The sequence below is a fragment of the Glycine soja genome, chromosome 12, assembly GCF_004193775.1.
Source record: "Glycine soja cultivar W05 chromosome 12, ASM419377v2, whole genome shotgun sequence".
NCBI lineage: Eukaryota > Viridiplantae > Streptophyta > Magnoliopsida > Fabales > Fabaceae > Glycine > Glycine soja.
The window spans coordinates 22,981,096-22,993,112 of NC_041013.1; the positions used below are offsets into that span (position 1 = coordinate 22,981,096).

The following is a 12,017-nucleotide window of genomic DNA, read 5'->3' on the forward strand; positions in this document are numbered from 1 at the left end:
TTGTCTTCGCATGCCAGATCTGTCACTTCCCCGCCGCTTCGACGCCGTCTATCCACACCACACGCAGCCTCTGTCGCCGCCGAAACAGGAGCAGGTGGACCTCGAACCCGACGTGATCAAGAGGCTGCCGGTTGTTCTGCACCAGGCGTTGTCGACGCAGAACCGTGCGACGGAGGAGACAGAGTGCTGCATCTGCCTCAGCGCGTACGTCAACGTCGAGAAGCTGAAGGTTTTCTGACCATAGTTTCCATTGCAAGTGCGTCAACAAAAAAGAAAAGAGGGTTACGACAACGAAGAAGACGAACAGAAAGGCGGAGCATCTGGCCCGAGTGAGAAGGACAAATTAGGGAAAAACAGAAAAGAAAAAATAAAAATAAAATTCAGCCGTTTATATTTTTATGAGTTGATGTAACACAAGTTTTTCCACCCTAGACTCCGTCTAAAAAATAATGGGTTAAACTATTCATTTGGTACATGTAGTTATCTCCTTTTAGGTTCCTATACTAGAAAACTATAAATTTTAGTTTGTACATAATTCTTTTAATTAGTAGTTTACTACCGATTGTAGAATTTTAGCTGTTTTATACCATAAAAATTGTAGTCTCTACATAGTTTTTTTATTGCTCTGTATAAAGATTCTTTTTTTAATTCCAGATAAAATAAAATAAAAATCAAATCTCGCTTTAGAAATGGTTTTACATCACTCAAACTTCTTTCCAAGCGTAATTCTTAGTATTTTTCTTTCTTTTTCACTCATTCCAACACACCAACAAAAATCACAATACAACAAATCAAACCTTAAAGCTACAGGTACTTATAGATGCATTTTCTTTGATTTGATTAAAGAAATAAAAAAAAATACTAATCAAACATTTTATTTATCTTTAATTTTAATTTCAAAATTCCCCCTTCTCCTTTTACCATTATAGTTTTTTTAAAACTATTTTCCATTTTGAGTTGGTCAAAAAATAATTTATCAAAATAAGTAATTTTTGTCAATGGATAACGTTAATAGAAGAGACTTTCATTGTGACGCCATTTTAATTTGTGTCACCTTTTGAATTAGGTGTCATGGTGATGTTATTCTGATCCATGTGATTGCATCACTATGCAAGGTTTCTCTTGATAAAAATATTTTCTAACTAAATTTTTAAATAATTTTTTTAAATATTTTGGTTGCCTAAGTTTAGTTTGAAAATTATAGGAAACATTTGGTTGCCATTTTCTATAGATAGAACATATTTGTTACTTTTGTTTCTATAATATTTGCAGGAACTAAATATTTCGTATAATATTTTTTTTTCAAAAATTATAAGTAATATAAGTATATTAGTATAGATAGAAAATATTTGGTTTTTGTTTTGTTACTTTGTAGGAAAAAACAACAGTTGTAGAAAAAAGTCATAGAAAAAAGTATAATATTTGTAGGAACTAAATATTTCCTATAATATTTTGTTCGAAAATATAAGTAATATTTGTATAGATAGAAAATATTTGGTTTTTCTTTTGTTACTTTTTAGGAAAAACTATGGTTGTAGAAATAAATGGTAGAAAAAAGTATAGTTATAAAAAAAGTTTAATAAAAAATTATTGTTGTAATTTATAAGATTTGTAGCAAAAGTAGCTTTGTTTAAAAATTTAGTAAAAAACAGTACAGTTGAAAAGAAAAAACTTTAATAAAAAATTATTGTTGCTTTTTTTTTTAGATTTGTAGAGGAAAAACTTGTTTTATTTAAAATTTAATAGAAATAAAGTATAGTTATAGAAAAACTTAATAGAAACTTATTATTATCAAGTTTTATTTAAAAATTTAATAGAAAAAACTAGTGATACAAGAATACAAAAATGTTAATAAAAAATTATTGTTGTCATATTTTAGTTTGAAGAGTGATAAATAGTTTTATTTAAAATTTTGTAGAAATAAAATATAGTTGTAAAACAGAATTTAATAGAAAACTATTGTTGTCATTTTTCAGTTCGTAGAAAAAAAAAGTTTTATTTAAAAAATTAATATAAAAAATTATAGTGATAGAAACTTATATAAAAATTTAGTTAGAAAAAGATTTTGTTTTTATGAGAAGCCTTGCAAATGGACGTCACCTATTTTGACACCCACATGAAAAGGTGGCACAGAACAGAGAGTAGTATCATCACGAAGTCTTTTTTATTGGCACCACCTATTGTCATGACAAGAATCGCCCATCTTCATAAATTGTTTCTTGACCAACCCAAAATGAAAAATAGTCTTGAAAAGAAAACTATAATGGTAAACAAAAAACCTCTCTTTCATTTCCCCCTACAGAACCAAGAATGAAGATTCTGCAGGGCTTAAACGAAGCCATAGACAAAAAGAAAACCATTGAAATAGGAAACATATAAAGATTGAAGTAAAATTCAACAACACAACAGAGAAAACCCTAATTCATCCGAAATCGATGACAGATACCGGAAAAGCAAAGCTTAAAAGTTTATTTTTTATAAAAAAAAGTCACCATCTCTTCTTCTTTCCCTTGGGTTTCTCTTCTTCTTCCTCGTCATCAAAACCGTCACTTTCATCGGAACCGTCGAACTCTTCGTCAAGATCGAACCCATCCTCGTCGTCAAAATCAGCACCACCATCATCATCGTCGTCGCCGCCGTCCTCCTCCTTCTCCTCGTTCCTTTTTGAGGCGCCACGTGGCGACCTCGCAGTGGCCATTTGCCTTGCGATCATGCCCGGGAACTGAACGGTGAAGGGTTTGAAGAGGGCGAGCGAGGGGGATTCGGGTCGGGCAAGCGGGAAAACGGGTCGGGTAAGCGGGACAACGGGTCGGGTCAGGGCCAGAGTGGGGTTGCGGAAGAAACGTAACGGAAGTTTGAGGTTTGGCTTTAGCTTCAGCAGCGTTCTTGTCGCCATTTTTGCGGTGAGTGATGTTTCTATGTGAAACTCTGTTTTCTGAGTGAAGGAATTGAAAGGTGGCTAGTTTGTTTGTATATAGAGGGAAGAAGGGGGGAGGGGTTTAGGGTTTTAGGAGTGTCGTGGCGCTGTGGTTGAAGGTTCTGGAGCTGGCCGGCTAGACCCTGAAAATTTGTATCCTTTGGAACGAATTCTCACTACGCACATGGGTGGTGACTTTTCTTGAAAATATTCTTTCCTGGAAATTAAAATTTTGCCATGGAGCATATACCGCAAAATCATGTTTCTGCAATTAATTTGTTTTTACTCTCAAAACATAAGACGGAATCATGATTCATTACATAACATAATATAATCATAATTTTGTTGGGTGTTTTTATTTTATTTTTATTTTTATTTTTATTTTTATTTTTTATTATCACATGAGCAGTTAATGTTGCTTGTTGTTGTTTTTTTTTATGAATTTAATTAAGAATTCTTTGTTATATTACTAGACTTGAACTGTTTAACTAGTGGATAAAGAAAAAAAATATAATCTGACCATAAAATAAATTGTAAAATATAAGTTCGTAAAAAACAATTATACATACAACATAACAAGTTAAATACATAATTAATACAAATGTCAACACAAATCAACCGCCTACTTGATCATTGCCCCCGCCCTCCCTCCTCTGTCTTCGTCCCCCAGAGTTGCACTTTGCTAAGCCTTCTTGTTTCATCACAAAAATAAAAATAGAATAATATTAATTTGCAAAAATTAAATTATTAATTATTAACAAAAATATTAATCAATAATTTTTAAAAATTCATAAAAAATTTAAATCTATACAAAAATGGGAATGTACATAAAAAAATACAATAAGAATACATTTTTGGTATGCATCTCAACAAAGACAACGAAAAAAGATAAAACAAAACAAAAATATATTTTTGGTAAGAACAAAAAACACACACAGTGAAAATACATTTTCATTGTGCATCTAAAAAGATAACAAAACAAAAATATATTTTGCTTGTGTTATGTGAATGGGAAAATTACCCTAAGAGGGAGAAGGAGAAGGGAAGGAGTCCACGTGGAGTAGGAAGAGGGAAGCACAAAAGGAACTGGCACAAAATGGGGTATGAAATTTTTTAAAATTAATATGTTATGTATTAAGGTCTTGACTTACTAGTTTAATGTAATTACAAAATTGTTACGTCACTGTGACATTTATTTATCTTGTCATGTTACATTTATATTATATACAAATTTTCTTTCTTTTGTATTTTCCGCTAACCTCAATCTTTATTTCCTTACATCTTTATTTTTATTGTTTTTAAAATCGTATTTGTAGTTTTAAATTGATAACATATTAAAGGTTAATAATTTGATATATTATTATTAAAAGAATGGAATAATCATTTATGTCTTCATGTCAATTTTCATTAAAAGTTTCACATCTGGTTCAAATTTGCCACTAAGGGCGAAAAAGAAAAAGACTTGAGGTCTAAGGAGCGCATTGCTCGAGCAGCCCTACATTAAGGATGACAAGGTATCAGAGAAAATATTGAAGTTAAGAGGTTTGTGTGGTTCAACCTTAGAGAACGCTAGAGAAGAAAAATCAAGATTTTACTGTTAAAGTAGCGACACAACCTGTAATATATGAAATTTCTTACTTCTGCAAGTAAATTTTACTCGCCCAAAACTAACATGCATAGACCTTCCATCTTTCTTCTTGTGTTTAATGCATTATTGTTCTACACCTAAATATACTCCAATGTAAGTTCACTCATTTAGTCATAAAAGTGTTTGACTTTTCATCTTCTGCAAATTAACCTTTAAAAATGTGCATAACTATTTGGTAATGATACTGATAAATTCTAAGCCATTATATTACTAATTTAGTGTTATTGGAAACTCTTAACCGTTCAACTTTCCAATTGTTTTGGACTCATGACATTTTCATCTTTTTAACTAACAAGAATTCTCTCTCTCTCTCTCTCTCTATATATATATATATATATATATATGAATGTCTCTCATTCATTATCTATTTGTTTAATAAATTTTGCACTATCTTCTATTTCATGTTATTCTTTCCTATAATCTTTCGTTGTTATATATGAATTATGCCTACAATTATTTGTGTCTAATCATAAATGTTATATTTTGCAAATGGAAGATTATCCATTGGTTGACAAGCATTGAGAATGCATAAATGACATCAAAAGACCTACTTTTCATTGTGAAATCACTACTACAAATAATGGCTTTAACATTGTTAAGTTAACATCAATTTTATGTAAAACCAATGTTAACCAAAATGTGGTGGCAATCTCATAAATAACATGAGTTTGTTAACATTGATTTTTCGTAAAATTGATGTTAACACGAGTTTGTTAACATTGGATTTTTAAAAAACCGATGTTATTGAAGAATGTAGAGAAAATTCAACATCGATTTTTTGAAAAACCAATGTTGAGTTTACTTCGTTAACATCAATTTTTTTTAAGAAAATGATTTTGTGAGATCTTTTAATCATTGTCTGGCACCGAAAACCCTAAAGTTCAGTAACTTTGAATCCTCTCACTCTCATCACTCCCACTCTCATTCTGACCACTCTTACTCGAACGCTTTGGCACTCTAATTTGCAACCTCTCGCGGCACTGTAACTCGGTCATCGATGGCATTGGAACCTCTCGAGGCATTGCAACAACACTGTCGACATTAGTCGTGACGCGCTGCAACCTCATTGTGACTCTTACGATGCTGCAACTATGTTTTCATGAAAGGTTAGGTTTCTTCTCCTTTGTTCGTGTTTTTGTACTTTGTTCTCCTTCTCGCACTACCATTTGAAGTCCTTCTTCCTTTCTCAGTCTCATAGGACCCTTTATCACATTTCCTTTGTCTTCATCCTTCTTCTTAGTCTGACAGGACACAATATAAAAGAAGTGAAGCCAGGTGTCATACCCTAATTTTGTCCAGGGACCATCCGTTGTTGGGATACGACCCTCGTTTGACCACTTCGAGGTACTTGGCACCCATCGTTAGGAAATTCGTGAAGTTCTGTGGCATGCCGGAAGTCAAAAGAAAGCATTGTAGTACAATCCGTGAAGTTCTGTGACATGCCGGGAATTAAAAGGAAGTATTAGTGCGCAATCCGTAAAGTTCCGTAACGTTCCGGAAGGAAAAAAAGGGATGATTACGTAATCCGTAAGGTTTCGTAACATTACGAAAAGAAAACAAGCATCGTTACGAAATTCATAAAGTTTCGTAACGTTACGAAAAAAATACCAAAAAAAGAGCAAGGGGTGTATTTAGTAAAAATGGGGGTGCAAATAACAACCAGGCCCACTTGGGCCTTCCAGAAAATTCCTCCAGAAGGTGGTTGCTTCTGGAGGAAGCAACCTAGCTCGCCTGAGTGAGTTGAGCTCGCCTGGGCGAGCTGGGTGGCAAGTTTCTCCCCTATTTTGCTATAAATAGGGGGAGAAGTGAAGGGAAAAAATGTTCAGCCCTCTTGGTAATTCGAGAATCACTTGAAATTAGTGAAAAAAATTGTTTCCGTGAAGAAAATCCAAGCCGAGGCGCTTCCGTAACGTTTCTGTAACGTTTCCGTGGGTGATTTCGCGAAGATTTTCAACCGTTCTTCAACGTTCTTCGTTCGTTCTTCATCGTTCTTCGGTCTTCAACCGGTAAGTTCCCGAAATCGAACTTTTTAATTCATTCTATGTACCCTTAGTGGTCCTCATTTGTTTTCACGTGCTTTTATTTTCATTTCATTTACTTTTCGTACACCCTTTTGACGTGCTTTAGTCATTTTCTTAAGTCATTCTCTAGCCTAATCAAAAAATAAAATAAATTTCCACCAATCATTTGAATTGTAATATCCGTTAATTTCAGTTAAAATGAAATCCGACCGTTCGGTCATGTCATAACCACGTTGGAAATCAAAAAGAGGTAAAATAATAATATAATAATCAAAAATATCTTTTAGTAAAATAAAACAAAAAAAAATCAATCGGACGTTTCTCTTTGGGATTTTTCTTTCTTAATCGAATCGACTAATAACCAAAGTGAAACTAAGGCTAAAATCAATTCATAAACCAAACTTTTGTCATCGCCTAAAAGAGCCATCATTTTCAAAGGTTCAACGCCTTGAAATGGTCTTTTCCGCTTTTATGGGTTAAGTGTAGAGTTCTAAAAAGCCTAAAACCAATATGTAACTTTGTTATCTCTTTCAAAAATAAAGAAATAATTAATGGTCCAATTTCTTAATGTTTTTTTTCTCACTTTTCAAAAGAATCGAAAGATTATCTAATGGTCCAAAATGACCTTTCATTCAATAAAAACATATCTTGCAAAAAAGGATAAAAATAACTTAACCAAAACGCTTTGTTCACAAAAGAACTACGTAGGTCTGATTTTCTCATCACAATTGAGGAATACGTAGGAGAAAAGGGAAACGCCCCTTGTCGACCACAAAAAGATAAAAACATAAAAAGGCATAAAAAAGACATAAGAACGTAAAAAGGGAAAAGAATATAAATTGAAGTCATATTTGCACATTTGATTAAAGGTTGCCGTCTTGTGTGACGGACACGTGGGGTGCTAATACCTTCCCCGTGCGTAAATACAACTCCCGAACCTTTCACTTAAAGTTCGTAGACCACGTGTTTTCCGGTTTTTTTGACGTTTTCCTCGAATAAACGTTGGTGGCGACTCCCCGCGTATTCCTTTCTTGGAACACGCACCTACGAGTCACGCGTCGCCCTCCCGCCGAAGGGTAGGTTGCGACAGTTGGCGACTCCACTGGGGACTATTTTTTGAGAGTTAGGCCATTTAATCTTGTGCAATGTTTTATCATGACATCCTCCTTTGTTGGTTTCCCTTTATTTTTCTTATGTTCTTGTGTATATAACTCTTTGATGCTTTTAGTGCGTTTTTAAAATGTATGCATGAGGTAAATATTTATTCATTTGATGCACACAAACACCAACACTATTTGCACACACGGTGAGTTGAAAAAGGGCCCTATACCCGGGTTCGTGGGAACATAAGGAGTGGAGGTGAATCTGTGATCATGCTAGGTCTCCGACTTGCTTGATTACAGTGAACCCTCATCTAGAGTTTTTCTCTTTGAAAACATATTGTTGCTAGTAGTCCCTACTGCTGCAGTATGTTCTTCGAAGAGGATGATATCTCTAGAGACCATCAAGAGAGATATGACCACCTTGGGGATTATCACTAAAAACCTTTTTAGCTCTCTCCCATATATGTCCCTTAAATAGGGGCACGGAGCAAACACGCTGTGTTCCATTTTTTCCACTGCCATGCATAAGTGTCATGTACCCTTTTGCTTATATTTGTTTGTGAATATTGTCATACTATGTACATCCCCGTATTGTACCTTTCGCATATGCATCATGTGTGTGGTCCGTCTTAATCCCCTCTCTTGGGCAAACCAACGGAGGGTCCGTGTCACCTTCTTAAATACATACGTTGGGCACTTTGCTACCCCAAGACGTTGTATCTAAGAAGGAGACAATTTCCCAAGCTCCCGTATTCATAAATTGCATCTGTGTCATGTGCATTCCTTCATGCATTCATCCATTCCACCCATGATAGATGTCGGAGTTTTGATTCGCACCGGGTTTTTATTTCACTTTAGTAAACATGGGGACAAATCAAACTAGCAAAAGGTTTTATCAAGTCAAGATTAAGGGCCTAGATATCACTAGCATTAAGGAGTTGGGGCGGTTGATGGGACCTCTCCAAATGCAAGCCTTCCGCAAGGCGTACGGAAAGATCTTAGATTTGACCATAGCAGAGATATCCACAGAAGCCATTGTATCACTCACCCAATACTATGACCAGCCCTTGAGATGCTTCACGTTTGGAGACTTCCAATTAGTACCGACCGTTGAAGAATTTGAGGAGATTCTAGGATGTCCTCTTGGGGGAAGGAAACCATATCTTTTCTCCGGGTTTCTTCCCTCTTTGAGAAAAATTGCAATTGTGGTCAGGGATTCGGCGAGAGGATTGGACCGCGTAAAGCAAACTCGAAACGGCATAGTGGGCCTACCACGGAAGTACTTAGAAGGCAAGGCGAGAGATATGGCGAATCAAGAGGAGTGGGTCCCGTTTATGGATGTATTAGCATTGCTAATCTTTGGGGTTGTCCTCTTTCCAAATGTGGATGGTTTGGTGGACCTAGCTGCAATCGATGCTTTCCTTGCATATCACAATAGCAAAAAGAGCCCGGTGGTAGCTGTCTTGGCGGACTTATTTGACACATTTGACCGAAGGTGCGAAAAGAGTAGTGCACGGATCATCTGTTGTTTACCCGCTCTTTGTGTATGGTTGGTTTCGCACTTATTCCAACAAGACATAAGGCATCCATGTCCGCTCCGAAGCCATCGCTCGTGTGTCGAAAAAAAAGAGTAGATTGGGACCAACACTTGGCTGGGATAGGAGGCAGAACAGTCAACTGGTTTCCACGATGGAAAGAAGGAAAGGGCGGAGTTCTCTTCTCATATGGGGGCTACCCAAACATCCCGTTGATAGGAACGGGGGGTTGCATTAACTAAAATCCCGCACTTGCTATAAGACAGTTAGGGTACCCCATGAGGGGAGCACCGACGGAAGAAAGCCTGTCTCCTTTCCTTGTGAGAGATTTTGGCGCGCAAAATTTCAAGGTTATACAAAGAGTCCATAAGGCGTGGGAAAGCCCGTTAAGGAAAGATAAAGAACTTAGGGGAATTCGTAATGACATCATTGGTGGTTATCATGAATGGCTGAAAGTTCGTACACGAGGTTTAGATTGGCTCGCCAAGTTAAATATTATCAACGAAGAGAACTTCGAAGCTCCGGAAGAGGATGAAGAAGTCCGAGCTCTGAAAACCGAACTAGGAAAAGCGAGACTTGTCAAAGAAAAATTCAAGTTGGTTGCTACTGACGTCCGGAAAGAGTGTGTTGGGTTACGAGAAGAAAATGTAGCTACCACAAAAGCCCTTGAACAAGAAACCAAGAGGGCTCGCAAGGAAGAGCATGGCCATAACAAATTCCGTGGAGCGTTGTGGGGGCAGCAACAGTGATCTCAAGCTTCGAAGGGAAGAGAGAGACCGATCACGAGCGCATATCATGGTTTTAAAAGAAGAGTTAGCTGTTTGCTCAAGGACCAAAAGAAACTTGTCTCAGCGTTTATGCGAGACAGAGACCAACATGTTAGCTATCATCACCAAGTACCAAGAAGAACTAAGTCTAGCCACGGCCCACGAGCATAGGGTGGCGGACAAGTATGCCCAAGTGTACGCGGAAAAGGAGGCTAGAGGAAGGGTGATCGACTCGTTACACCAAGAGACAACCATGTGGATGGACCAATTTGCTCTTACCTTGAACGGGAGTCAAGAACTTCCCCGTTTGCTAGCCAAGGCCAAAGCAATGGCGGACATCTACTCCGCCCCCGAGGAGATCCACGGACTTCTCGACTATTGTCAGCATATGATAAATTTAATGGCCCATATAATTAGAAACCGCTAGGGAACTTGTATTGTCACTCAGATCTTGACTAGTTATAAACTTTTTGAATAAAATGAGTTTATCCCATGTTTTTACTCCAAAAGTCCGTGCGAATCAAATCACCCCTGCATTCTATCCCTAGCATGCATTCATAATTTTTTACCTACTCCTCACGTTTGGGTTTTCTAGGAAAAACACCATAACTAAACATGCCCCAAGGCATCCCTATCGCACCAGATCCAAATCTAGAACGATGGGTGATCAAGAGGAGACACAGGAACAGATGAAAGCCGACATGTCGGCTCTGAAAGAACAAATGGCTTCCATGATGGAGGCCATGTTAGGAATGAGGCAACTCATGGAGAAAAACGTGGCCACCGCTGCCGTTGTCAGTTCGGCTGCCGAAGCAGACCCAACTCTCCTAGCTACCGCGCACCATCCTCCAAACACGGTAGGACGAGGAAGGAACACACTGGGGCACAACAGCAACCCCCATTTGGGATACAACCAGGCGGCTTACCCTTATGGATTTCCACCTAATTACACGCCGCCAATCATGCAAGATGATGCGGGTCATGTCTCTTCCCCCATCCTTGAAGGGGAGCCTCCTCGACAGCCCGACGAGGTCCACGAAGATCATCAAGAGTATGCCCAAGGGGATGTCGAGTTCTACCCCCCGATCCCCGCCGAGGGGCCGACACCCAACACTTTGCCTCAGCCCAACCTCACAGCACAACCAATAATCTTGTCCACAGAAGGACCACCCCCGGCGACCGAAGAAAGAAGGAAACTCGATCTCCTCGAGGAGAGATTGAGGGCTGTTGAAGGCTTTGGTGACTATCCATTCGCGGACATGACGAATCTTTGCTTGGTACCATATGTTGTTATCCCCCCAAAATTCAAAGTGCCGGACTTCGACAAGTATAAAGGGACGACTTGTCCCAAGAACCATCTCAAGATGTATTGTCGCAAGATGGGCGTGCACTCTAGGGATGAGAAGCTATTAATACACTTTTTCCAAGATAGCTTGGTCGGGGTCTCGGTTGTTTGGTACACTAATCTGGAAGCTTCCCGCATCCGTACTTGGAAGGACCTGATTATTGCTTTCCTAAGGCAATATCAGTATAATTCCGATATGGCTCCTGATCGCACTCAGCTACAGAATATGTTCAAAAAGGAAGGTGAGACCTTTAAAGAATACGCACAGTGGTGGAGAGACCTGGCAGCACAAGTGGCTCCTCCCATGGTTGAAAGGGAGATGATCACCATGACGGTAGACACCTTGCCAGTGTTTTACTATGAGAAGTTGGTAGGCTACATGCTGTCCAGCTTCGCGGACCTAGTATTCATCGGGGAAAGAATCGAAGTAGGGTTGAAAAGAGGGAAGTTCGATTACGTTTCCTTCACAAGTGCCAATGCTAAAAGAATCAGAGCAACTGGGGCAAAAAGGAAGGAGGGAGATACCCACGCCGTCACTTCGACGCCCGCATGGGTCAAACCCCCGCAGACATCTCATGGTACACATCAGTACGCGCAACATCATCCGAGCTTCTCAGCTCACACTGGGAACTCCTCTAATTCAGCACCCGTGCAGCCTAAGGCACCCGTCCAGAGGGAGGC

At 38.2% G+C, this 12,017-nt stretch overlaps 1 protein-coding gene across 1 annotated transcript; it reads right to left on the minus strand.

Annotated features, from left to right (window-relative positions):
* Positions 1-2,269: 2,269 nt before the first annotated feature.
* LOC114379722 (protein rpi-1-like) lies at positions 2,270-3,193 on the minus strand. The gene has a single exon (XM_028338413.1). It carries the CDS (start codon positions 2,894-2,896, stop codon positions 2,489-2,491), a length of 408 nt encoding a protein of 135 aa, XP_028194214.1. The 5' UTR covers positions 2,897-3,193; the 3' UTR covers positions 2,270-2,488.
* Positions 3,194-12,017: the final 8,824 nt, after the last annotated feature.